Below are 25,969 nucleotides of genomic sequence, written 5' to 3' on the forward strand. Positions count from 1 at the left end.
AATAGTCCAATATACTGATGACACAACCCTGATCTGCACAGCATCCAGTCTGCAACTCCTCCAAAAAAAAAAGCACCACAATCCTTCACAGAGATTTTAAATAATGCACAATTAATACTAAACCCAAAGAAAACACAAATTATGTTATTCCGACCAACAAAGCCCAATGACCCCATCTTCTCAATAATCTCAGCCAAAAAAACCCTCATCTCCCCAGTCCCAGAGGCCAAATTACTAGGACTTACTACTGACCAGCAATTAAAATTTAATAAACATATATCTCTAACTATCGCTAAAGTACATAAAAAAACTATGGATCCTCTACTGCAGCAAAAGATACCTGACCTCTAACTCTAGGATTGCCATAGCCAGGATCCATCTCCTATCTACATTACCCTATGCATCCCCAGTACTAACAAACCTAAATAAACTGACCTAAACAAACTGTTCACCTGCTACAACAAAATCACCAGGTTTGCAACCAATGCAAAATCCCTGTCTTACCACTGAATGTCCCTACATACTTTACACTGGCTTGAGTTCCCCAGCTTACTACAATACCACCAACTTAACCTAGCCCACCAGATTCTATAGTATCCTGAGCAAACCCCTGCCCTATCTGGCCTACTAAACTTCTACAATTCAAATAGGCAATTGTGATATAGTAACAAAGCTCTGATCACAAATATCCTATGTAAAAACAGCCATGGGGAATCCACCTTCCCCAACGAAGTCGCAGAGTCATGAAATACCCTACCTCCTGACCTCAAACTGATAAACTGTTCCACTACTTTCAAAAATCTTCTTAAATCATACTTCATTTCCAAGCCTCTATGCAACTGCAATGTACCCTCCTGAAGGCAAACCCAATACAGTAGCCTACCTCCCTAAGCCTCTGTAGCACACTTAAAAATTGCTCCACAGTTGGCTTGTGCACAAATTGCATATATTGAAAATATCTTCTACTATGACAATACCTGAGACATATATTGTACCCATGCATTTCCAAGAAACTATTAGCTATCCTACAGCATGTTACTCAACTGTCTCTTCCATTAATACTATGTATAACTTGTGTAGTTTCTTAATGTATGGAGCATTTCTCCCCAGGACTTCACTGAGAATGGACACTAGTGATCCAGACGTATTATCCTGGTAAACAAATGTTAAATAAATAAAATAAGTAAAAAAGAAAGAAAATATGTGTGCATTAGCTTTGCAACTAACACATCATTTCCTCTTTATTTTGTTTGGGTTGATGTAAAAAAAGAATGTGTCATTAGTGATACAGCAGTTTAACAGCATTACTCCAAATTACTGATACAGTAGTGTGACAGCATTACACCACATTACTGATACAATAGTGTGACAGCGTTACACCACATTACTGACACAGTAGTGTGACAGCATTACACCACATTACTGATACAGTAGTGTGACAGTGTTACACCACATTACGGATACAGCAGTGTGACAGCGTTACACCACATTACTGATACAGTAGTGTGACAGCATTACACCACATTACAGATACAGCAGTGTGACAGCGTTACACCACATTACTGATACAGTAGTGTGACAGCGTTACACCACATTACTGATACAGCAGTGTGACAGCGTTACATCATATTACTGATACAGTAGTGTGACAGCGTTACTCCACATTACTGATACAGTAGTGTGACAGCATTACAACACATTACGGATACAGTAGTGTGACAGCATTACACCACATTACTGATACAGTAGTGTGACAGCGTTACACCACATTACTGATACATTAGTGTGACAGCGTTACATCATATTACTGATACAGTAGTGTGACAGCATTACACCACATTACTGATACAGTAGTGTGACAGCGTTACATCATATTACTGATACAGTAGTGTGACAGCATTACACCACATTACTGATACAGTAGTGTGACAGCATTACACCGCATTACTGATACAGTAGTGTGACAGCGTTACATCATATTACTGATACAGTAGTGTGACAGCGTTACACCACATTACTGATACAGTAGTGTGACAGCGTTATACCACATTACTGATACAGTAGTGTGACAGCGTTACACCACATTACTGATACAGTAGTGTGACAGCGTTACACCCCATTACTGATACAATAGTGTGACAGCGTTACACCACATTACTGATACAGTAGTGTGACAGCATTACACCACATTACTGATACAGTAGTGTGACAGCGTTACACCACATTACTGATACAGTAGTGTGACAGTGTTACACCACATTACTGATACAGTAGTGTGACAGCGTTACACCACATTACTGATACAGTAGTGTGACAGTGTTACACCACATTACTGATACAGTAGTGTGACAGCATTACACCACATTACTGATACAGTAGTGTGACAGCGTTACACCACATTACTGATACAGTAGTGTGACAGCGTTACACCACATTACTGATACAGTAGTGTGACAGCATTACACCACATTACTGATACAGTAGTATGACAGTGTTACACCACATTACTGATACAGTAGTGTGACAGCGTTACACCACATTACTGATATAGTAGTGTGACAGCGTTACACCACATTACTGATATAGTAGTGTGACAGCGTTACACCACATTACTGATACAGTAGTGTGACAGCGTTACACCACATTACTGATACAGTAGTATGACAGTGTTACACCACATTACTGATACAGTAGTGTGACAGAGTTACACCACATTACTGATACAGTAGTGTGACAGCATTACACCACATTACTGATACAGTAGTGTGACAGCGTTACATCATATTACTGATACAGTAGTATGACAGCGTTACTCCACATTACTGATACAGTAGTGTGACAGAGTTACACCACTGGAAGAAAACAGGGAGAAGATTTACCTGTGGGAATCCATATGCAAGCTCATTTCCATATTTATGGTGGTGTGAAGTGAACGGGATGATTTCCACACTCTTTCCTCTTTGAGATGAATCTTAAGCTGTACTTTGATGCATTTTTTTAACTTTTATTTGCAAAAATTTTCCATATACTTTGAGAACATAAATAACTAATCATAATATACGTGCAGTGTTAGCCATAAATGATACAATAAGGTTTGATTCTCAGCTTTACCAGAAATTGGCTAGGATTAAAATGGCCCATAAGGGCATCTAGCCTAATACTAAACTATGAACCTGCTAACTCCAGGACATTCACTTAACCATTTCAGGGCTAACTCCAGAACATCTAATGAAAGATTTAAGGGTTTTTGTACCAGCTTACTGCATCATATAACTGACTGATGCAATTCTTCCTTCCAGTAAACATAGCACACATTCTATCATATTGTACATACTGCAATAAAGTTTTGCACAGTGAATCACACCAGTGGGGACATTTTAGGCAGACATATATAGATGTAAAAGCTCTCTGATTTCACTGCAGTCACTTCTCCCTCATAGATCTTATTTCAGGAAATATACTGTCATTGACAACAGAGAAAATGTTGTGAGTTTCAGAAGTTCAGAGAGATGACGTCATGCGATGCATATAGGTTCGTAGGTTCATAGGTAGATACTAGGCTATTGGCCCTGGGGCTTATACATGCTCAGCCAAAAATGTACCCTGGCTTTTACCACCCAAGAAAATTATTTTCCTGTGCCACTGTCGAGCAGAGCCACAGAGGTGATCCCCGGGGTTAGTTTCCTATTTCCCATCCAGTCATCAAGATTTTTCTTGAAGAGTGCTAATGAGGAGCTTTGTTTGATACAGATAGGTAGTTTTGTCCTAGAGTATGAGAAGTCTCTGGGACAGGAATCTATCCCTCTGGCATGTTCTGTTTATTGTGGTGACAAGGTTTAGGTCCCTAGAGCGTGTAGCTCGGAGGGATTGGGATTTCTTTAAGTGGAGCATGTCCAACAGCTCTGGGTTTGACATAGCTTTGTATGTTAGGCAGAGATCACCTCCGAGTAGGCGATATGCGACGGAGTAAAGTTGGATTTTTTTTGAGACGGTCTGCTTAGGGCATCTGTTTGAGACCGGTAATCCTATTTGTGAGGTATTTCTGTGGCCTTTCTAGTTGTTGTAGATGTCTTGTGAGGTACATACCAAAAGGGGTGTTGTACTCTATAATTGGTCTAATGAGTGATGAGTAGAGGGGAACAATGACCTCTTTTTTTCTGGATGAGAAACCTTTTGTGATGAGGTGTGCCATGTAGCAGTATTTCCTGACTACTGTGGTGATGTGATTATCAAAAGAGAGACTACTGTCCACCTGTGTCCCAAGGTCTCTTATCACACTTTCGGTGTTAAGTATACTACCGCCTATGTTGTAGTTCATGGGTACAGAGTTTTTACCAAAGGGGATGACAATGCACTTTTTGGCATTGAGCTTGAAGCCATGACCTTGACACCAGGCATCCGTCTCAGTGAGGCCCTTTTGTAGGATGCCCACATCATTAGGAATTTTGATTATGGCTCCTAGTTTGCAGTCATCTGTGACCTTCATTAGCCAAAGACCTTCTGTGTTAGCCTGTACTTCACAGAAGTAGATCCCAAACAGAAGAGGACCCAGGACTGAACCCTGTGGTACTCCACTTGTCACTGGTCTGAAGTCAGATTTGGAGTCTGCTACTTTCACAGTGTGGGTTTTGTCAGTGAGCCAGTTGGCAACCCATCTTGTGACATAGAGATTTATACCTAGTTTAGCAAGTTTATCTATAATTCCAGAGTGGGGGATGGTGTTGAAAGCCTTGTCAAGATCTAGATAGGCTGTGTGAACCACCTTACCCTTGTCTACTGCTTTGGTGACTGCTTCAAAGAAGTCTATCAGGTTTAGGAGACATGATCTGCCTTTTACAAACCCGAACTGGGTGGGATCCAGAGTTTGGAGATTACCAATCTCTTTGTTTATAAGTTCCATGATGATACGTTCCATGGCCTTGCAGACCAGGCTCATCAGGCTAATGGGGCGGTAGTTCCCGGGGTCCGTGGTGGCTCCCCCCTTGTGGAGTGGGATAACCGTTGCTGTGCACCATTCAGCAGGCACAAAGCCTGCAGTGAGGCTATGACTGAACATGGTACTTAGGTGGGGTGCCAGTTCATTCTGTAGTTCACGTAGAACACAGCCTGGGATGTTGTCTGGTCCCATGGATGCTGTGTTCTTGGCTTTGGAGAGTGTGGTTTTTACTTGTGCAGCCGTGATTACAGGAACTTTGCATTCTTCCAGTATAGACATGGGTTCTTTAGGGGGTGAGGGGGGGGGTAAAGTTAGCACTGAACCTATCTGCCAGGATGTTGGCAATATCAGTTGGGTCTGTATATTTAGTGCCATTGTGCTGTAACTCAGAGCAGATCTGAGTGTTGCCATTGAGATTCTTGACATAGCTATAGAATGCTTTGTGGTTGTCTTTAGAATCAGTGGCAATTTTGTTTTTGTAACTAGCTTTGGAGGATTTTATCAGGGATCGCAGCTTCTTACTGAGGCTGACCAGGGATTTCCTCCACTCATGGGATTTTACTCTCTTTTGCAAGAGTTTCTTCCTTCTGTTGTACAGTTTGTTTAAGGCAGGGGACCACCAGATTGGCCTCCTTTTTTTGGAGGATAGCATCTTGGTTCTGTTTGGGATAGCATGATCCATGCACTCATGTAAGTGCTTATAAAGTGCAATTGTGTAGGATTCAGTAGTCGTAACTGTATTGTCCATCTGCATGGGAGTCATGAAGTTCACTACTTCTGTCTTAAGAAGAATGAAGTTGGCTTTGGAGAAATTTTTTACCATGGTTTCGTTAATGGGAGGTGGAGGCAGGATGTGGATATCTAGGGTAATTAGCTTATGGTTGGATCAGACCAATGAGGCGTTGACTTCAGGTGTGGAACACCGGTCACTCATATTGGTAATGACTAGATCTATGATATTGTTGCCCCTGGCGGGGGTGTGGATAAGTTGATCCAGGGCATTGGAGTTTATGAATTCCAGAAAGCATTGAGCGAAGGAGTTGGTACATGAGTAGTTTTCCCAGTTAATGGTGGAGTAGTTGAAATCGCCCATTATTAAGGTGTTTGGTTGAACCCTAATATTTTTCAGTACATAAAGAAAAGAGGAGTGGGAATCCTGGAGCATGGTGGGTGATCTGTAGCAAGCTACAATTTGGATTGCAGTTTTGCCCAGAGTTAGTTGCACTTGGATAACCTTGGCTGCATTATGCTGAGCAACTAGCCTGGAGGTGTGGATATCCTTAATGAATATGGACACACCTCCGCCTTTGGTGTTCCAGTCCAGGTTACATGGCCGAAAAGTGTGGTATGAGTTATAGCCTGGTAGTGCAAGGGTGCTCTATGGAGCCTTGAACCAGGTCTCAGTCACTGCACAGATATCGATGTTCTCCATTTTAAGGAGTGCCTCAAGTGAGTGCATTTTGAGATTTAGACTTCTAGCATTGAGTAGCATCACCCTCAGTTTTTGCTTGCCTGTTCCTGTTACGGTGGTGAATTTGTCATTTGAACCTTGCCTAAAAAAGGCATTACAGGGGTGGCAAGAACCTTAGCCAGTATCCGGAATCCCAGTGGTGACAGGTGCAGGCCATCTCTGGCAAAGCATCGTGGTGTGTCGACCATGTCATCCCAGGCAGACAGATATTGGATCCCTTTAGAATCGCACCAGAAGCTTAGCCAATTGTTGAAGTCAATCATTTTGTCCTTGTACTGCGGCATCATTCTGGGTGATGGCCGAATGCTACTCAGGGCTAGGGTCATACCTGCCTGGGCTACAAGATCGGAGAGCTCTTCTCTTCCATGTCTCTTTTCATGTAGTCCAGGAAGGTACATCTCAGGTCATTCACACCAACATGGACAATGACAGAGTGATATTTGTACTTGTTGTGGAGTGACCCGAGTGCGTGGATTATGTGGCGGATCCTGGCACCCAACAGGCAGCTGACAGTAACATTCTTCTTGTTTAGCCTGGTGAGTGGGACATCGGTGTGCCTGACTATAGAGTCGCCTATGACTAGTGTGTTGGGTACGTTGTTTTGCCTTATTGGCTGTGGTTGAGTGGCACACTGAGTCTGTGGGCTATGTGTCATTTGGGTTGTGTTGGGGGTGGAGGTTGCTTGCATTTCTGCTTTGGAGGTCTCTGTTGCTTGAGCAGATTATTATTGAGAACCTCCGCAAATGATTTTGTCTTTCTATGTGTGGATTTTGGTGGTGTAGATTTAGTGAGACTATGTGATGATTGTGGTGTGGTGCAATTACCTTCTCCTCTTGACTGTCAAGTTCAGTCTTGATTGGAGAGTGCTTTACCTCCAGTTTGGCTAGATAAGTGCATCTCTCACAGGTTGCAGTTTGGGTATAAAATGCTCATTACAGCATGCACGTTCTTATTTTACATCAGTGCAAAATTCTAAATTCACTAGTTTTAGCTACTGATGTTCCTGCAGCACCAGACATTCCACAGTGATAACATGTAAATAAGCTGAGGTATATCCAGTGGTTCCTTAACCATCTCAGCCATTAATACTATGTCTATGCCATTGCAAGTGGTGCATTCATTACAATTCTCTGCATCACAGGGGAAGTACCCAGAATATCTTCACTCTGGGACAGTAACTGCAAAGCATCTGAACCAGTTGTTGCATTACAATGTCATAATAACAACAATAATAATAATAATAATAATAAAATTTAAAAAGCAATAATTTTCACTCTTGAAGAAATCTCCATCACTTATCTATGCACTTGTTGAGGAAATGTGTTGGCCTTAGAATAACATTATTTTCACAGTTCATTGTGACACTTACTGCCACATTGTAGATGGCCATGCCCACAGCACGGTGGTCATTAATCTTCTCTGTAGAGACACTCTTGGTCTCATAGGCCAGGAAAATGCCCAGGAGCAGAAGGAGACCCTTGTAGCCATAAATGATCCCTAGAAAAGAAAGGAAGATACTCAGAATAATAAACAGCAGCACTAAATGTACATCAGAAAAAACAAATCCTGTCTACTATTATACACGTTTTTTGTTGTAAATGATAAGCTGTTCAGAATACCTAACCAATAACTTGAAGTTTTCAGTTCTTCATAAGAACAATTTGATAGGGATCCATTCTTAAATTGGTTCAGTACTTCTGTATCTGCAACCTTTTGAGACACTAATTATATACTCCATTCTATGACAAAATAAATCTTGGTGTCTCTAGGTCATGATTTACTGAGAATCAGTGTATACCAACTTGTTTTAAAAAAAGAAAATTTCTGGAAAAAAATCTGCGTTTGATTTGAAATTCCCTTTTTGACTTCATAGTTTCTATCAGTGGTTTTTATCCAATCATTTCCATATGATATAAATGTTTGCCATTTATGCCATCTATGCTGTATTTGCAAATACATGTTTATTTGTAATGATATGCTTGTAAATTCTGCTGATCAATTGTAATTATGCATTGGCAGTCACAGCATGGTTGAAAAGACGCATCAGACCAGTTCACTCATGTGGTCAACAAAGTTTAAATAAATAAATAAATAGAAATAATTAGAGTACACATCCTACGTGGCAAAATGTGCATATTCATTAGCATGACACCAGAGGACATCACTGTTTTAGTCAGACCAGATCCAGCTTCCTTACAGTTGACAAATGCATTGTTTATTCAGTTGCCTTCAATTTTCTTTGATATAGACTGCATTCTCTCTTTAGCAAATAACTATTGCAAATTGCCCCAATGAGCTTAGAACTTCTAATGTAACAGCCATTGCAATATGCATCTTCAGTTTTATCACTTCATTCAATGGAATCAAGGGACTATGTTCTCACTAATTTTTCTGTGGAACACATTTTTAGATTTACTGCTCAATATTTTTTTTTTGTAAGTTCAGAAAAATTCTGAGTTGTTTTTCTTACTCCTTTGGGGTATCCAGGCCCCAGTGTCATCTTACTTCCCCTATGTACCACTGTGCACTTGAACAATGAATGCAGCACTATACAGACATATATAAACTCTAGGTAGCATATGGTATACACCATATGAGATTTCAGTTCACTGTTTATACAAATTGTATACAGTACTGCACTGCTCTGTACATTAAACATACTGTATAATACCCCTCAGAACCATATGTAGTAATGTAAGGTAGAGCACATGGCGCTACATGCAGTGCACCTTAATGTCACCAGAAGATCTGTCTCCAAATGCCTTGGGTACAATAAAGCTTAGATGACATAGGGGTATTATCCCAGGTGTCCTAGCATTAGTTTACAGACATCTTTCGGTGGCTGGCTGCCTGTTGCAGTTTTCAAATCCATAACTGCAAGTCACCAGTTATGAAAAAACACAATGAAACTACAGGAGAAGAGCAGATAGTGAGTTAAACCTTGCTCTTCTCCTGTGAAGTTGTCTTATTTTCAGGAGGATAAGCCCAGTCCACCTCCCAATGTGGGGGATATCCACCCCCAAATATCCAACAACTTGTCATCACTGTACCGTGGAGAAAGGGGATTATTTTAACATATATCTATCTGGGACAGTAAAGCCCTGACTATAGTCCAGCTGACAAGACTTCAATTAGCAACTCAGATGAGTGCTTCAGCAACAGCAGGGAGGAAGGGGCATTCTGAAGGGTATTTACCACAAAATTATCGATGGCAAAGGCTCCAGACATGTGGGGGGGGGCATGGTCTAAGAAGTGGTTAAGGTGGCAACATTGACTGAGCTTTTATGAAGGTTGAGTAATAGGTCAACACATCCCCACTACATGGCCTCCCACAGGACAAAAACATGAGGGGGCAGGGTAAGGCATAATAAGACAACCCCCTGGTGGGTAGTATGATGGATAGACTCTCCAGAACACCCTTAGGATACACACAGGCCATGGCCACTCAGAGGGAGCTCAGGACTATTAGGAGACATCAGGCTAAACAGCAATGGATGAGAGACACTGGGTAAGGTGCTGTAGCAGTGGCGTAACTACGAGAGGTGAAGTGAGGCAATTGCCTCAGGGCACCAAGCAGCAGGGGGGCACTTTGAGTTGTTGAGTAATATAAATGGATTGTCGCTTTATTCATTGATCCAAGTATCTCACTAAAATATATCTGCAGCAGCATCACTATTTTTTCCCCTTTTGAAAATACTCTATCACCACTTAACGGGCAGCCAAAAGAGGTTATAATTTCATTTGTGTGCGTGAATGGAGGGCGGTGAGACCTGGAAGACTGCTAGGTATTTCCTTTCAGATCGAGATGGGCCGAAAAGTTTTCAACTTCATATTGTGGGACTAGCGCTACCAGTAGGGGCACAGATTTTCTGAGGACCCCTAAAGAGAGTGGCTTTGGCAATGCTATGGGGTATCTCAAACCTGATGTGTATACTGCCCCTCTTCTTAGCATTGCTAGGGATTAGTGGGGCACAGTACAGCTTTAGAGGGTTCCCCAAATCCGAACTCATGCCTCTGGAATCAGCCTATCGCTATGCCTTGGACCAGTATGCTGCTGAGAACTGGAAGGAGAGCGTCAAGTACCTGGAGATGAGCATCCGGCTCAACCGGCTGCTGCGGGACAGCGAGGCGTTCTGCAGCCACAACTGCAGCCGGGTGGCTCGTCGGGTGGGGGAGTGGGGCAACTTCATGGAGCTGGAGACATTTGGCCACGTTCTTAGCCGGGCAGCCTGTCTCAAAGGTTGCAAGAGTACCTTGCCAGTGTTTCAGCTGAACCGACCAAAAGCAGACTTACTCCGGAACTTTGATAAACAAATTCCTTATAGATATCTGCAGTTTGCCTACTTCAAGGTAATCACTGATAAAAAAAAAAAAAAAAACTGGTTCATTTTGTTATTTATTCATTGCAAAAATTACTGCTAAACGTAAAGAGGTAAGGCCTTTTGGATTCTAACAAGGAGGGCTCTGACTTTCGATAGATTTTGAGGTTTGTTTTAGAATATCCTTCTCTGTGCACAAGAACAAAGAATAGAAAAGTCAACAGTATGCCATGTGTGGCAGATGCCCATAAGGATGACACAGAAGTAAGTGTATAATGCATTTAGTAACACGCAACTAGTGCCAATTGCACTGCCTGGTCTGTGACTGAAAAAGAAAAATATCCAAACAATTGATAGGCCTTTGTTATTGTTGTGATACTGGTGTTGCAAAAGTTTTGATGTTTATTATGCTGCCAAAGAAACACAGCATTATAACTGTACCCTAAAAAAGGTAGTGTCAAAAACAGAAGTTGCATCAAGAAGAATGGAAAGTCAGACACAAGTCTTGTGGTTAAAAAAACTTTAAAAAATAATGTACTTTTGTTTGGGAAATTGAAAATGGTGAATGACAGGTAGTAAATAGACCTGTACTTCAAGAACATTAGGTGAGAGTGAGCCCACACACCCCTAAAAAAATACTTATTACAGACTAGTGATTAGTGCATTTTAAGCCTGCCTAATTTCTCTTTTGGGGTTTGAATTTAACCTGTCCTGTTTGGTGTTAGATTGACCTTAACCATCCCATGGTCGATAATATGATGTTCATCATGTTTCACTGTTGCCGTCATGACTGTAGGGTTCTCCCTTGCCGGCAGGCAGTCCTCGGTCAGCCAGAATCCCAAAGTCTGGGTCCAGCGTCGGCTGCTCAGCCATTCTCCCTGACGTCAGAACGCCAGGAGTACAAAGCTGACAGCCGACGCCGTGTTCTCCAGTCTTTCTTGCCGTGCGGTGATAGCAGTTCACATTTGCCAGTCGGCTGACTCCTGACAATTTTTGCTAAACGTACTTCAGTCCAAAGACTTTCTTCTCCTACTCAAAGCTAAGTACCCCGTTGGGGAAACTTTTTTCTTGCTCCAGTCCGATGTCAGAAAAAGTAAATTGTATTTCATGTGGGAAGCAAATACCTCATAAGGATTTTCATTCTTACTGTATTCCTTGCTTAGGCCCTGACCACAAAGTAGCTAGTTGTCGGTTTTGTGCTAGATTCAATCAACGTCTGATTAAGCCGATTTTGCATTTCATTACTTTGGTAGGTGTTTTAATTACAAAATGTCGTCGGATTCGGTTCTGGCTACCAGAGTTCACAAATGACGAAAGGATAAAGACAGGCCTCTGAGGTCCAAATCGGACGATATTGTACAAGCAGAGCTAGCTTCAGGTTCGGCCGTCGTCAGTGAGGACTCCCACAAGGAGCCAACTAGGCCTTTGAATATTTCTGTTGCAGGACCTTCGGACAATGCTCCTTCGGATGGGTCCAGAGCCGCTGTGCAGGTTCCGGCTTCCAAAGGGGTTTTCAGGCCTACTCAGCTTCTAATAAAGGCAAAGCCAAAGACAAAGGCAAAGACTCCTTCCAAATCAAAGACTACAGCTCAGGCCTCTTCTGATCCAGCAAGTCTCAGAAATAGTTACTTAAGATGGTGGAGGACTTACTTACTATGATTAGGGGTTCACATCCCCCTCCAGATAAAAGGCCAAGGCAGGAAGTGTATCATGACTCCTCTGATCAGGCTTCTGTTTCTTCAGTTTCTTCTTCTGACCAGGAATATTCTTTCCCTCCTTATGAGGATTCTGATGCTGAGGAATCCATTCCTTCAGCTTCTCCCCCTGAGGATTTCTCTTTTGGGGAAACTTTACATGAAATGAGGGAACATTTTCACTGGGAAGGACAGGAGTACTCGGAATCTAAGAAAAGACTTAGAGATTTTCTTCTTCTTCCCCAACATAGACCCCTGGCTATTTCTCCTATTTTGGATATTGTGGATGATGCTTTTTCGGAGGCTAACTTAACTCCGGACTCTTTTCCTCCAGCTCCTGTTAAGCCAAACAGATATTATAGGGTTCCTGATTCCCACCAGTTTTTATACAAGAATCCTACTGCTGATCCTGAAACCATTTCTCAGGGTCCTAAGGGGGTTAAGGCCACTACTGCTAAAAACCCCATTCCCATTGAGAAGGATTCCAGATCTTTAGAAAGATGGGGCAAAAAAGTGTACACTTCTGCTACTTTATCTATTAGGGCTTTAAACTGTCAATTTCATATGCTGAAATACCAGCAATTTCTTCTGTCTGTTTTGAAACAAAAGCTAGCTTCCATTTCTGCCTGTGCAGATGATAAGGAATTACATGACTTAATGCATGCCACTGAACAAGTTGAGAAGCATGGTTTACACTGTGGATTTGATGCCTTGGAGGCTTCTTGTAGGGCTGCTGCCTCTGGTACAGTCATTAGAAGGCATGCTTGGTTAAAGGAACAAAACTTGCCAGATCAAGTAAAAGCTAAGTTATTGGATGCTCCTGTTGAGCATAATGTTTTGTTTGGACCTAAGGCTGAGGAGGTGATAAAGAAGATGGAGGACAAGGCAAAAATCCATGCAAACGGTTAAAGATTTCTTACAAGTACAGCCACCCAGATTTAGTAGGAATTGGCCTACAAAAAATTGGACCTTTCCCAATTCAGACAGGCCTCAGAGGGGTAGATACAGATGCTCCTGAGGAAGGCTTCAAACGCAAGCCTCTTATAGACCAAGACAGTAGACTGCTTCCACCCCTAGGGGAGGAGAGGACAGGTTGCAAGCTCATAGAAAACAGGCTCAATGACTCCCTCTGTTGGGCTGCAGGAACTTCTTTCCTGGAAGCCCCTCTCGGAGGAAAACTTTCTTTTTTTCACCTAAATTGGACTCATATAACCCAAGACAAGTGGGTTCTGGATATGGTTTCAAGAGGTTACAAATTCCATTTTAATACCCTACCAAGACCAAGCGGATGGCCGGATCTTCCAAAACATCAATGGTTAGAGGCCTTAAACCAGGTGGAGGCTCTCTTGGCTATGAAAGCCATAGAACTGGTTCCACTTTCAGAGATGGGACAAGGTTTTTACTCAAGGCTCTTTCTAGTCCCCAGAAAACAAAATTCATGGAGACCCATTCTGGATCTGTCAGTCTTGAACACTTTTCTCGAGATACCAAAATTCAAGATGCTCACTCTACAGCAGCTGCTTCCAATGTTGACCAAAAATGCATGGATGGTAACTTTGGATTTAAAGGAGGCATATTTACACATTCCCATCAGACAGGATTGCAGAAAATACCTCAGGTTCAAGGCCAGATCGAGGCACTATCAATTCTCTGCGCTGCCCTTTGGATTGTCTACTGCGCCCAGGGTCTTCACCAAATGCCTGGCTCCAGTAGTAGCTTATTGCAGGCTCAAGGGAATTCAAATTTACCCTTATCTGGATGACTGTCTTATTCAGGCAGACAGCAAGGATGTCCTACTCCAGCATCTAGAATTTGTTTAGAATCTTCTCAAGTTCCTGGGATTCACTGTAAACATAAAAAAGTCAAATTTGACACCCTCACAACAGAACTTTTCTGGGTGCTCTTCTAAACACAACAACCCAGATGGCATTTCTGACATCCGAAAAACAATTACAGCTGGCTTCAACTTTCAAAACTTTGGCAACTTTAACTCAGCTATCTGCAAGGAAATTCCTGCAGGCTTTGGGTTACATGGCCTCCTGCATCCTTCTCGTACCATATGCAAGACTACATATGAGGAAAATACAGTGGTACCTAAAAAGTGTATGATCTCAGCATTGCCACAGTTTAGACATACAGATCACCGTCCTGCCTTGTCTTCAAAAGGAATTCCTTTGGTGGTCCAAGGCATGTACTCTAAACATAGGAAAACCCTTCAGTCTGCCTCCAGCCACTCAAATACTAACCACGGACGCTTCAGATTATGCATGGGCCCAGGCAACTGTCTGCAGGGCCTTTGGGCAAAGGATCAGAAGCACCTGCATATCAATTTAAAGGAAATATTAGCCATTCAGAATGCTCTATTGGCTTTCAGGAATCTTCTACAACCAGGACAGCTACTGATACGGACAGACAACACCACAGTTATGTGGTACATAAACAAGCAAGGGGGATCTCATTCCTATCCCCTTTGCAGACTAACCATGAATCTATGGAAGACAGCTCTAGCTTGCAAACTGGACCTTCAAGCTCAGTTTCTACCAGGGAAGCAAAACTTCCTAGCAGACAGTCTGAGCAGAAACCTGTTGGACCCACACGAATGGATGCTGGACACCGAAATATTCAGGATGATTACAGCAGTCTGGGGATGTCCTCACATAGACCTCTTTGCATCCCACCTCAATCATCAACTACAGATTTTTTGCACCAGGACATTCCATGAACTAGCTTGGAAAGTGGATGCACTATCATTCAGTTGGAGAAACCTCTCGGGGTGTGCCTTCCCTCCTCTACCTCTTCTTCCACGGGTGTTATTGAAGATCAAACAGGACAAGCCCAAGATGATAATTTTGCTGGCCCCAAATTATTCTCAACAGTTTTGGTACCCAACACTGAAAAACCTTTGTCTGGAGCCCCCTTGGGTATTACCACAGACTCCAAACCTTCTGTCCCAGCACCAGGGTCAGGTTCTACACTCCCATGTCAAAACTCTCAGCCTGGCGGCCTGGTTAATCCAGGGTCTTTGATTCATTCTCTCCTACCCAAGCAGGTTATGGATGTCATTTTAGAAGCCAGACGTCCTAGCACTAGAAAATCTTATGCAGGACAATGGAAAAGATTTTGCTCCTGGATGCAGGCTCGGGATTCAGATCCTCTTATTCCTAATATTCCTCTGATTTTACTTTACCTGACAGACCTCTTACATAAGGGTCTCTCTTTCTCTTCTATAAAGATCCATGCTTCTGCTATTTCTGCTCATTGTAATACAGACCCTCCTATCTTTTCCCATCAGCTCATGAGACAGTTTCTCAGAGGAGCTAAGAACTTAAGGCCCCCTAGATCTCCTCCCATTCCTGCTTGGGATCTCAACTATGTTTTGGAAAAACTCACCTTACCTCCTTTTGAGCCTGCTGCCACATCTGACATCAAGTTTTTATCTTGGAAGACAGCCATCCTGTTAGCTCTGACCTCTGCCAGGAGAGTTTCGGTGTTGCAAGCTCTCATGGCTGTGGAACCTTATATTATTTTTCATCAAGACAGGGTGTCTTTAAGGACTAATCCTTCTTTCATGCCTAAGGTGGTTTCCAAAGTGGCTTTAAATCAAACTATTCACTTGCCAACTTTTTTCCCCAGTCCTCAAAATAAGGGGGAAAGGATCTTGCATTCCTTGGATGTACACAGACAACTACGTTTTTACCTGGACAGAACCAAGGACATCAAAAAATCAGAGCAATTGTTTGTTTCTTATGCTTCAAGTTCCCACGGTAAAGCCATTTCAAAACAGACCATTTCTAAATGGATTGCTCATGGAATCATATTTTGTTATTCACACCATGGAAAGCAAATCAGGGGAGTAAGGACTCACTCTACCAGAGCTGCTGCCACTTCAGCTGCCTTTCTCAGGAGTTCTTTTGAAGCTGCAACTTGGAGTTCAGTGCATACTTTTTCCAAGCACTACAATCTACCTCTCTACTCTAAGTCTAGGGCAGGCTTTGCTTCTGCTGTCTTGCAGGGCCTTATGACCACCTCCCTTTTATTCTGCTTTGGGATTCAACCCTACAGTCATGACTGAAACAGTGAAACACGATGAACATAGTACAGTTGTGTACACTTACCATAAATGTAGATGTTCTAGTGTCTTCACTGTTGCAGTCTGGGATTACCCTCCTGTCCCTCTTATTTTTCTTTTGTGTGGTTCCCTTCTTCACCCTTCTTTTGAGGTGTATTTGCAAAGGGTATGGGATCTTACTCATTTTGGAGCACCTGACATCTGGGGCAAGAAAAACTGGAGAACATGGCATCGGCTGTCAGCTTTGTACTCCTGGCGTTCTGACATCAGGGTGCATGGCTGAGCAGCCAACGCCGGACCCAGACTTTGGGATTCTGGCCGACCGAGGACTGCCTGCCGGCAGGGAGTCATGACTGCAACAGTGAAGACACTCGAACATCTACATTTATGGCAGGTGTACACAACTGTACTTTACCCATAGTGAGAATAACTGGGCTCATACCATAAACAAATTGAGGAGATCTGTGCTTAGAATAAAGTATTTAGAAGCTGCCTCTGTCCATTAGAAGTAAAAAGAGTGTCAGTGGTGTAAATTTTGGCTACCTCATCGACATCCAATTTGTACTTGAATATAGTCAGGGATGAGATTTTTTGTGTATGGGGAGTCTTCCAGAGCAGTGGTATCCTCCGTGAGATATATATGTGCCATTCTGTTGATGTTGCAGAAGAGGTTTTGATTACTGCATCAAGTATTTCTGTTGCCATTTGACTTGCTGATGTGCAGTAGGTCCATCAGTAATGGGCAGGAGGATGCCTTGCACACCAGACACAGGTCACCTTTTGACAGTCTGTAGGATACCAACTATAGTGACAAGGCACTGAGGCAATCCATGGAAGACATATTATTTCACCTTTTACCCTTTTAGTAAGGTATCTATGTGAGCATTCCAGTTGTTGAGATGCATGCAAAGGGCATTATAAAATTCAATGACTAGCCTAATGAGGGCAGAGAAAAGTGGACAAAGACATCCCTAGCTCTAGATTCAATTTAAAAAGGACAAAAAGACATCTAGCTCTCTAGATTCACACTTTTTATAAGCTGTGCAATATCGAAGCACTTTCTTACAACACGCACATGTTGTGAATTCTTTTTTGTATGCATCTAGTACACACCCAGGCCACTTGATAAGGTCTCTGCCCTCTGGTGAAGTCCATAGGGCTAGAACGGATGACAGACTGTAGCTGTGGATACAGTTGATAGATAATTATCTAAGGGTTATAATTACAATCTTCACATAACCACGTACCAAAAAGTTGTAGATGGAGATAATCAATTTACTCAGAAATATAAATATGGTGAAAAGGTGTTTTGGAATTATAAAGGGGAAAGGGAGGATATGCATTTTGTTTCTTGAATGTTATTGCGTATCTTGAGGAAACATTCCAATATTATTACATTGGATGTCATATGTATCATCATCATTCTCTTTCGGCTTTTCCCGTTAGGGGTCGCCACAGCGGATCATCTCTTTCCATTTCTTCCTATCCTCTGTATCTTGCTCTGTCACACCAACCGCCTGCATGTCCTCTCTCACCACATCCATAAACCTTATCTTAGGCCTTCCTCTATTCCTCTTACCTGGCAGCTCCATCCTTAGCATCTTTTTCCCAATATACCCATCATCCCTCCTCAGCACATGTCCAAACCAACGCAATCTTGTCACTCTTGCTTTGTCTCCAAACTGTCCAACATGAGCTGACCCTCTAATATACTGATTCCTAATCCTATCCATCCTAGTCACAAAATCTTAACATCTTTAACTGTGCCACATCCAGCTCTGACTCCTGCCTTTTTCACAACCCATATAACATAGCTGGTCTCAGTACCCTCTTGTAGACCAGTCTGTCACAAATCACTCTTGACACTCTCCACCCATTCCACCCTGCCATTACTCTGAACTCCTGCATCCTCATCCTCTCCTCCTCTCATTTACACACATATATTCTGTCTTAGCCCTGCTGACCTTCATTCCCCAGAGTCTCACAACCTGATTCCTACTCTCACTACAGATTACAATGTCATCTGCAAACATCATAGTCCACGGGCCTCCTGTCTGATCTCATCTGTCAACCTGTCCATCACCACTGCAAAGAAGAAAGGACTCAGAGCTGATCCTTGATGTAATCCCACCTCCTCCTTAAACGGATCTGTCACTCCCATTGCAGTCCTCACCACTGTCACACTACCTCCAAGTCTACAAAGACACAATGCAACTCCTTCTGAACTTCTCTGTATTTCTCCAACACTCTCAGAGCAAACATTGCATCTGTAGTGCTCTTTCCTGGCATGAAACCATACTGCTGATCACTAATCATCACCTCCCTTCTTAACCTTGCTTCCACCATAACTTCAAGCTGTGACTAATCAGTTTTATCCCTCTGTAGTTATTGCAGCTCTGCACATCACCCTTATTCTTAAAGATAGGTACCAAAACACTTTTCTCTACTCCTCAGGCATCCTCTGACTTTTCAAAATTTCATTAAACAATCTAGTTAGAAATTCCACTGCCATTTCTCCTAAGCACCTCCATGCTTCCATTGGTAAGTCATCTGGGCCAACAGCCTTTCCATTCTTCATCCTCTTCATAGCTGCCCTTACTTCCTCCTTGCTAATCTGTTTCACTTCCTGATTCACTATCCCCACATCATCCAACCTTCTCCCTCTCTCATTCTCTTCATTCATCAGCCTCTCAAAATACTCTTTCCATCCACTCAACACACTCTCCTCTCTTGTGAGTACCTTTCCCTCACTATCCTTTATCACCCTTACTTGCTGCACATCTTTCCCAGCTCTGTCCCTCTGTCTAGCTAATCGATACAGGTCCTTTTCTCCCTCTTTAGTGCCCAATCTCTCATACAACTCTCCATATGCCTTATCCTTAGCTTTTGCCCACCTCTCTCTTTGCCATCTCATCTCCTTATACTCATGTCTACTTTCTTCATCTCTTTGACAATCCCACTTCTTCTTCGCCAGCCTCTTCCTCTGTATACTCTCCTGTACTTCCTCATTCCACCACCAGGTCTCCTTGTCCTCCTTCCTCTGTCCAGATGTCACACCAAGCACCTTTCTAGCAGTCACCCTTACTAGTTCTGCTGTAGTTACCCAGCTATTTGGTAACTCTCCACTGCCTCCCAGTGCCCGTCTTAACTCTTCCCTAAACTCCACTTCACAATCACCCTTTTTTAACTTCTACCATTTAATCCTTGGCACAGCTTTCACACTCCTCCTCCTCTTCTTGATCACCAACGTCATTCTGCATACCACCATTCTATGCTGCTTAACTACACTTTCCCCTGCCACCACTTTACAGTCTCTAATCTCCTTCAGACTGGCCCTCCTGCATAAGATATAATCCACCTGTGAGCATCTTCCTCCACTCTTGTAAGTCACCCTATGCTCCTCCCTCCATCCTTTTCGCAAAATCCACAATCATCTGACCTTCTGCATTCCTCTCCTTAACACCATACCTACCCATCACTTCCTCATCCCCTCTGTTCACTTCACCAACATGCCCATTAAAGTCCACTCCAATCACTAGTCTCACCCTTGGGTACACTCACCACAACTTCATCCAACTCACTCCAAAATTTCTCTTTCTCATCCATCGCACACCCAACTTGTGGAGCATATGCACTAACAACATTCATCATTACACCATCAATTTCGAGCTTCATAAACATCACTCTGTCGGACACTCTCTTCACGTCTAAAACACTCTTGGCATATTGTTCCTTTAGTATAACCCCTACCCCATTTCTCCTGCCATCCACACCATGATAGAACAATTTGAACCCGTTTCCTAAACACCTGGCCTTACTTCCCTTCCATCTGGTCTCTTGCATGCACAATATATCAACCTTCCTTCTCTCCATCATATCAGCTAGCTCTCTTCCTATACCAGTCATACTGCCAACATTCAAAGTTCCTACACTCACTGCTACACTCCTAACCTTCCTCCTATCTTGCATGCCTTCGCCCTCCTCTTCTCCTTCGGCCAACAGTAGCCGAGTTCGCCAGCACCCTGTTGGCTAACAGTACTGGTGGCGGTCGTTGTTAACCGGGCCTCGACCGATCCGGTATGTCTAATTATGAAAAGTTCCGCATCTGTAATTTTTGGCAGAAGTTCGCGGATGCCCTTCTTCCTGCTGCCCCCCTCCCCATTTATCCGGGCTTGGGACTGGCACAAAGAAATGCACTGGCTTGGATGTTATATGTATAAGAATTTGAAATTCAATATTTCATATAAAAATTCACCTAGCAGAGCAAGTAGAGTTGTACACACACACACACACACACACACACACACACACACACACAGGTAGTGAGGTTTTCAGTCTCAGTGTAGGGATGCACTACTTGTAGTTGCATGGATCAGGGAACTACACACGTCATTAATGGGAAGCTGTTCAATGTTCCAGGAGTATTTTAATTCAATTACTTACTGTCCTCCCATGTTACAAAGACATGTCTGCATTATTTCTTCCTAGGCCTCTGCTGTTTTTGTTCCAAGTCAGACTCCTGATTAACAAATGTTATGGCTTCGTCCAGGCTTTTTGTGCTAAGGTTGACAAGGAATATGTTTGAGGCTGTATTCCCTCAGGTGTTTGACAGCTATGGTGAGAACTGAATTCATTAAATGATAGCCATTTAAATTTCAGTTTTCCTCACTTTCTAAAGCAGCTAATATGGTAGTGGTATGTAATGTATGGTGGTAACACAGTATTTTTCTTTTAGCAAAGCAGCTGATTTGGCATAGTGGTATGTTGTTCTGCCTTGTTGCATCCAGCCAGAAGGATGAGAGGAATTCCGCAATGGTGGGAGGGGTTAAGGTGTTTACCTTACAAACACAAGGTGCAGTGTTTGATTCTCACATGGGGGAATTGGCTAGGCTGAAAATGGCCCACAAGGGCAGTTAGCCTAATACTAATCTATGAACCTATGGTGGCAAGTACTGTTTTATAATTGTTTTTTTTTTTTTTTTTTTAAAATAGCCTTCTCCATCAGATTTCAGTGTTTTATGCCACTGTCATAGGTCAAGCGAACGTGACTATATGTGATTTCTTTGGCATCGGTCATCTCGATGGCTTGGGTTCCCGGGGGGGGGGGGGTTGTTGGGGCACCTAGGAAAAGTTTGCCTCAGGGCGCTTCTAACATAGTTACGCCACTGTGCTGTAGGATGATTCATGGGGTGCTCCCAAAGAAAAAAAAAAACATCAACATGGGGTGTCCCCAAGGAAAAAAAAAAAGATTATCAGTACTGCAGGACTGTCAAGAGTATTACATACTGCTTATGTTTAAAGGGCACAGCATTCCTATGCTTTGCACCATCACTGTAGAACAACATATTCTCTTGCTTGGCTACCATGAATGGAACAGTAGGACATATCATTCTGAACTGCTTTTTGCCATAGCAGTAGACTAACACTCCAGCATTGAATACCCTGTTTGTGCAAAGACTGTCCCTATTCTAGCATCCCACCTACCACTAAACTTAACCTGTTGGTGTGTCCCTTTTCATTCAGAATGCGCAGTGTCACTGAGTTTTTCACCTTAAGAGTTAGTGTGGCATCTCCTATACAGAGTAGCACTCTTGTCTTCTGCAAGCACTAAGTACTCTGCTGAAATGAATGGTGCACAGTGCCTCCGTAACACGAGACATCCATTACAATACAGGTAATTATAGTATCTGCTGATTCATGCATTGTTGTGTTTGTGAAACACACATATGCTGGCAAGGCATTCACATTACTTTCTGCCGTTTTCCATTACATAGTATGAATGTCATCTCTGCCTCCATGTACTATCTTCTAGCCAGACTACAGCCAGTTCCTAGGAGTCTACTTATCTGACTGCTAAATGAACAAACACATTGCTAAATAAATTCTTGTGCAGATATTGTGCCATTTTAATTCTCCCTACTCAGGTGTGTCTATGAATTTGTGCAAATGCAATTTGCACAGTTACAATGTACTTCAGATGCAATTTCTAACAATACAAATGTTAAAAACAGCTTCTTCCTGCTTGCATTGCTGTCTAGTATTTGTTGCAGAATTACACAAATTCCTTAATATTGCTTCAGCATTCCTTCCCACCTTTTTTCACCTGATGTGAGCACTGCCAACTCAGCTTCTATAGTTTCACTGTTAAAAAATTAATTCTCCCTCGGGGACTTTGTATTGTCAAACTAACATTCTTTTGAATGTTATTTGATCAAATTTAACAACATGAATAAAGGACAAGTAAACCATGGCACACACTGCAAGTTTAAAACATTTTTCTTAATTCTAAGCAAAGTGCTTGCCATATGGTGGGGCCCTGTGTACCAAATTACAATTAATGGAATATGCCCCATGTGTGCAAACAGCAACTTTAACTTTATAAAAACTGACCAACACAGACACCACATGAACAGGATTCAGAATTCAGAACAGGCTGCTTCAATGATCCCACATGCTACCATCTGCAGAAAAGGCTACTTCAGTGATGGTACATGCTACCTACCTTCTTGCTGTTGTTACATGTGACCACATGCTGAAAAGGCTGCTTCAGTGATGTTACATGCGACCACATGCTGAAAAGGCTGCTTCAGCAATGTTATATGCTATCATCTGTTGAAAAGGCTGCTTCAGTGATGTTGCATACTACCATCTGGTGAAAAGGCTGCTTCAGTGATGTTGCATGCTACCATCTGGTGAAAATGCTGCTTCGGTGAGGTTACATGCTACCATCTGCCGAAAAGGCTGTTTCAGTGAGGTTACACACCACCATCTGCTGAAAAGGCTGCTTAAATGATGTTGCATTCTACTATCTTCCACCATGTTGAGTATTCTTATCCTGCTATATTCCTTCTCATGCCTCCCATACAGTCTCATCTATAGATAGAGTTTACCACTGTTACATATCCCTCAATTATACAAACAACTGCCCTCTGACACTCCCTCAGATTGATAGGCACCACAGGTATTTATGGGATACAAAAGTTATATTATCAACCCAGCTGCCTTCCTTCTCTCTAATGCTCCACATTCATGTCACTTTCACAGTAAGCAATTCCAATCAATTATGTTTGTTTGCTTCAGAGCAATCTAAGACACGGTGGTGGCAGTACTTCATTTGAAGCCATCATTAGTTACTTAACACAGTGTAAATGATAATAAGTCCAGATAGTGCTGATGTGTGTAAATCACTTACTCTGCACAATGTGGTTGCCATACCTACTGGTGTGAGCCATGTAAGTACTATTTAGCACAAGACATGTGAGGCCTATGCATGCCCATCCAGCTGTGTAGCACACACATTGCTGAACTATAGTGCAGAGCTACAATGCTGGACTTTTGATTCAGCAATATGCATTTTTGTACATGGGTCTAACATTCTGTCCCTTCGGTTGACCTACTTGTTGGTCATGGCTGCATTCTTCAGTATGAGTGATAGGGCTCTTGCATAGTCAGAGTGGGAGACCAATGTTTTCCTCTTCTGGCACAGGCATTTTAAGAAGTGCCTCCTGGCATGAGATGATTGCCCCTCATCTGACCTAGCATAGGAGCTGAATGATACAATAGGTATCATCCTTACAGGAGAACAGTAAGGTCTCCTTATGATGATGTGAAGTAGCGTCATGTTAACTTGCTTCACCAGTTGGGGGAAGGGGGTGGCAAAGATTCAGGACATGCAGGCAGGGATATACCATATTTATATATACTTTTAGGCCATTCATCTCTTACTGACTTATGATTTCCTAACTAGTTTAATGGTGCTTCTATTGTTTTACAGCTACTGAAGAGTGCTGGTACACATGGTTGGTGGTCATAGAAGGTAGGACCACTACTCCAGGCAATGGGGAGTGTTATGTCTTATATATGTTGTATAGCCCTTCCAGTGGACAAGTGCAATGCTGTTGATGTCATATGAGTGTTTTATCAGTTCCTTCTTTTGAATCTCCAACAGAGTAGGGGCTTTGGCTACACTAAACTTAATCTTGTTAAGCACTAGAGCTGCTAATGGGTCATCTGGACCCTTGTTATATGCCTATCAGAAAGGAAGGGAGTGGCTGAAGGCTACCCTACTGGTGATCACATGAAGGAGTTCAGTGGTACAGTCTGCTTTAACCTCTGTGATGGATGGAAACTCCTCTTCTGAAGGCAAACAGGAGGTGCCACCTGTTTAATGTAGAAGGAGGTGTGGCTGCTGAGAGGCAGTGGCAAATGGACGCTTATTTTAGCAATGTGGAGTGCATTCTGAAGTGACTTACTGAGACAGAAACTGTCAGGCCTCAGCCATCAGGCTCCAGGAGGTATAACCTTACCATGTTATTTGCCACCCAAGTGTCTGATGACTGAGGATACTAGCTTATGGGCAGTATGGCAGTTAACCATGCCAGCAGCCAAGCCTATCCCACTTCACAGTTCTGTGTCCTTGCACATGTTTTGTTTGCTGTCCAGTCCCTTTCATCATCCACCCTCTGTTTATATGTGTCCATTCAATTTCCACTCCAAATTTTGTATGCACAACACCCTTGCGTATATGTCTTTGTGTGCACTATCTGCCCCTTCCATCTACCCCAGTCAAAGCCATTCCTCACTGCATTTCTATCTATCCTTCTCTTTCAGTAATAAAAATGGCATCTATTTCAGCACACAAAAGCCTTTTTTCCAGCCCAGCATTTGTTACATGCTGTTAACCCTTAGGTTTTTTTCCTTTGCTTGCTGTACTTCCCTTTCCTACCATTTGTTACATGCTGTTAACCCTTAGGTTTTTTCCAGCCCAGCATTTGTTACATGCTGTTAACCCTTAGGTTTTTTCCTTTGCTTGCTGTACTTCCCTTTCCTACCATTTGTTACATGCTGTTAACCCTTAGTTTTTTTCCTTTGCTTGCTGTACTTCCCTTTCCTACCATTTGTTACATGCTGTTAACCCTTAGGTTTTTTTCTTTGCTTGCTGTACTTCCCTTTCCTACCCTTGTATATGATGAGAAGGCTGGCAACTGTGGTGCTATGCTACCCTAACACTGGTCATATATAGCACTCTGGTGCTGTCTGTCTCAGTCTTGCACAGAGCTGAGAGTACTGCATCAGATGCAGAGAGATGGCTTTGTTATGATACCATGTAAATCCCTTCTGTAGGTGGTGCGGTAGTGATGCTCCTGCTGTTTCCTGCAGCATCTCTGTAATGTCTGTTGCTGTGGCCCATCTGCTTTATTATGTGTCATTATATTCTGTTTACATGTGCTAAACTTTGCATGTGACATGTCTAGTTAGCTTTTTTATTCTTTGCCCAGTGAGTTTAATCCATTTTAACATTGTACAGGCAACACTATTCACCTCTATATCCCAGTCAAAGTAAAACATTCATTCTTCCATTGTGGTGCACTGGTATTATAAATAATATAATATAAAAAAAGCCATTGAAATGAAGGATACAATGACTGAACATAGTCAGTCAAAGCAATACACTGAATTATCCACAGCATTTGCTATGAC

General features: G+C 42.5%; 1 protein-coding gene across 2 annotated transcripts in view; it reads right to left on the reverse strand.

Annotated features, from left to right (window-relative positions):
* The window catches only part of LOC122812081 (gamma-aminobutyric acid type B receptor subunit 1-like), a 2,214,644-nt gene that overhangs the window by 105,810 nt on the left and 2,082,865 nt on the right, over window positions 1-25,969 (reverse strand). For both annotated transcript variants that reach the window (XM_044084349.1, XM_044084350.1), the window contains one exon: window positions 7,777-7,904. In XM_044084349.1, coding sequence (XP_043940284.1) covers window positions 7,777-7,904 — 128 coding nt within the window. The remainder of the gene's footprint in view (window positions 1-7,776; window positions 7,905-25,969) is intronic.

Source organism: Protopterus annectens, chromosome 9.part0 (assembly GCF_019279795.1).
Source record: "Protopterus annectens isolate FY-2018-M chromosome 9.part0, PAN1.0, whole genome shotgun sequence".
Lineage (NCBI taxonomy): Eukaryota > Metazoa > Chordata > Ceratodontiformes > Protopteridae > Protopterus > Protopterus annectens.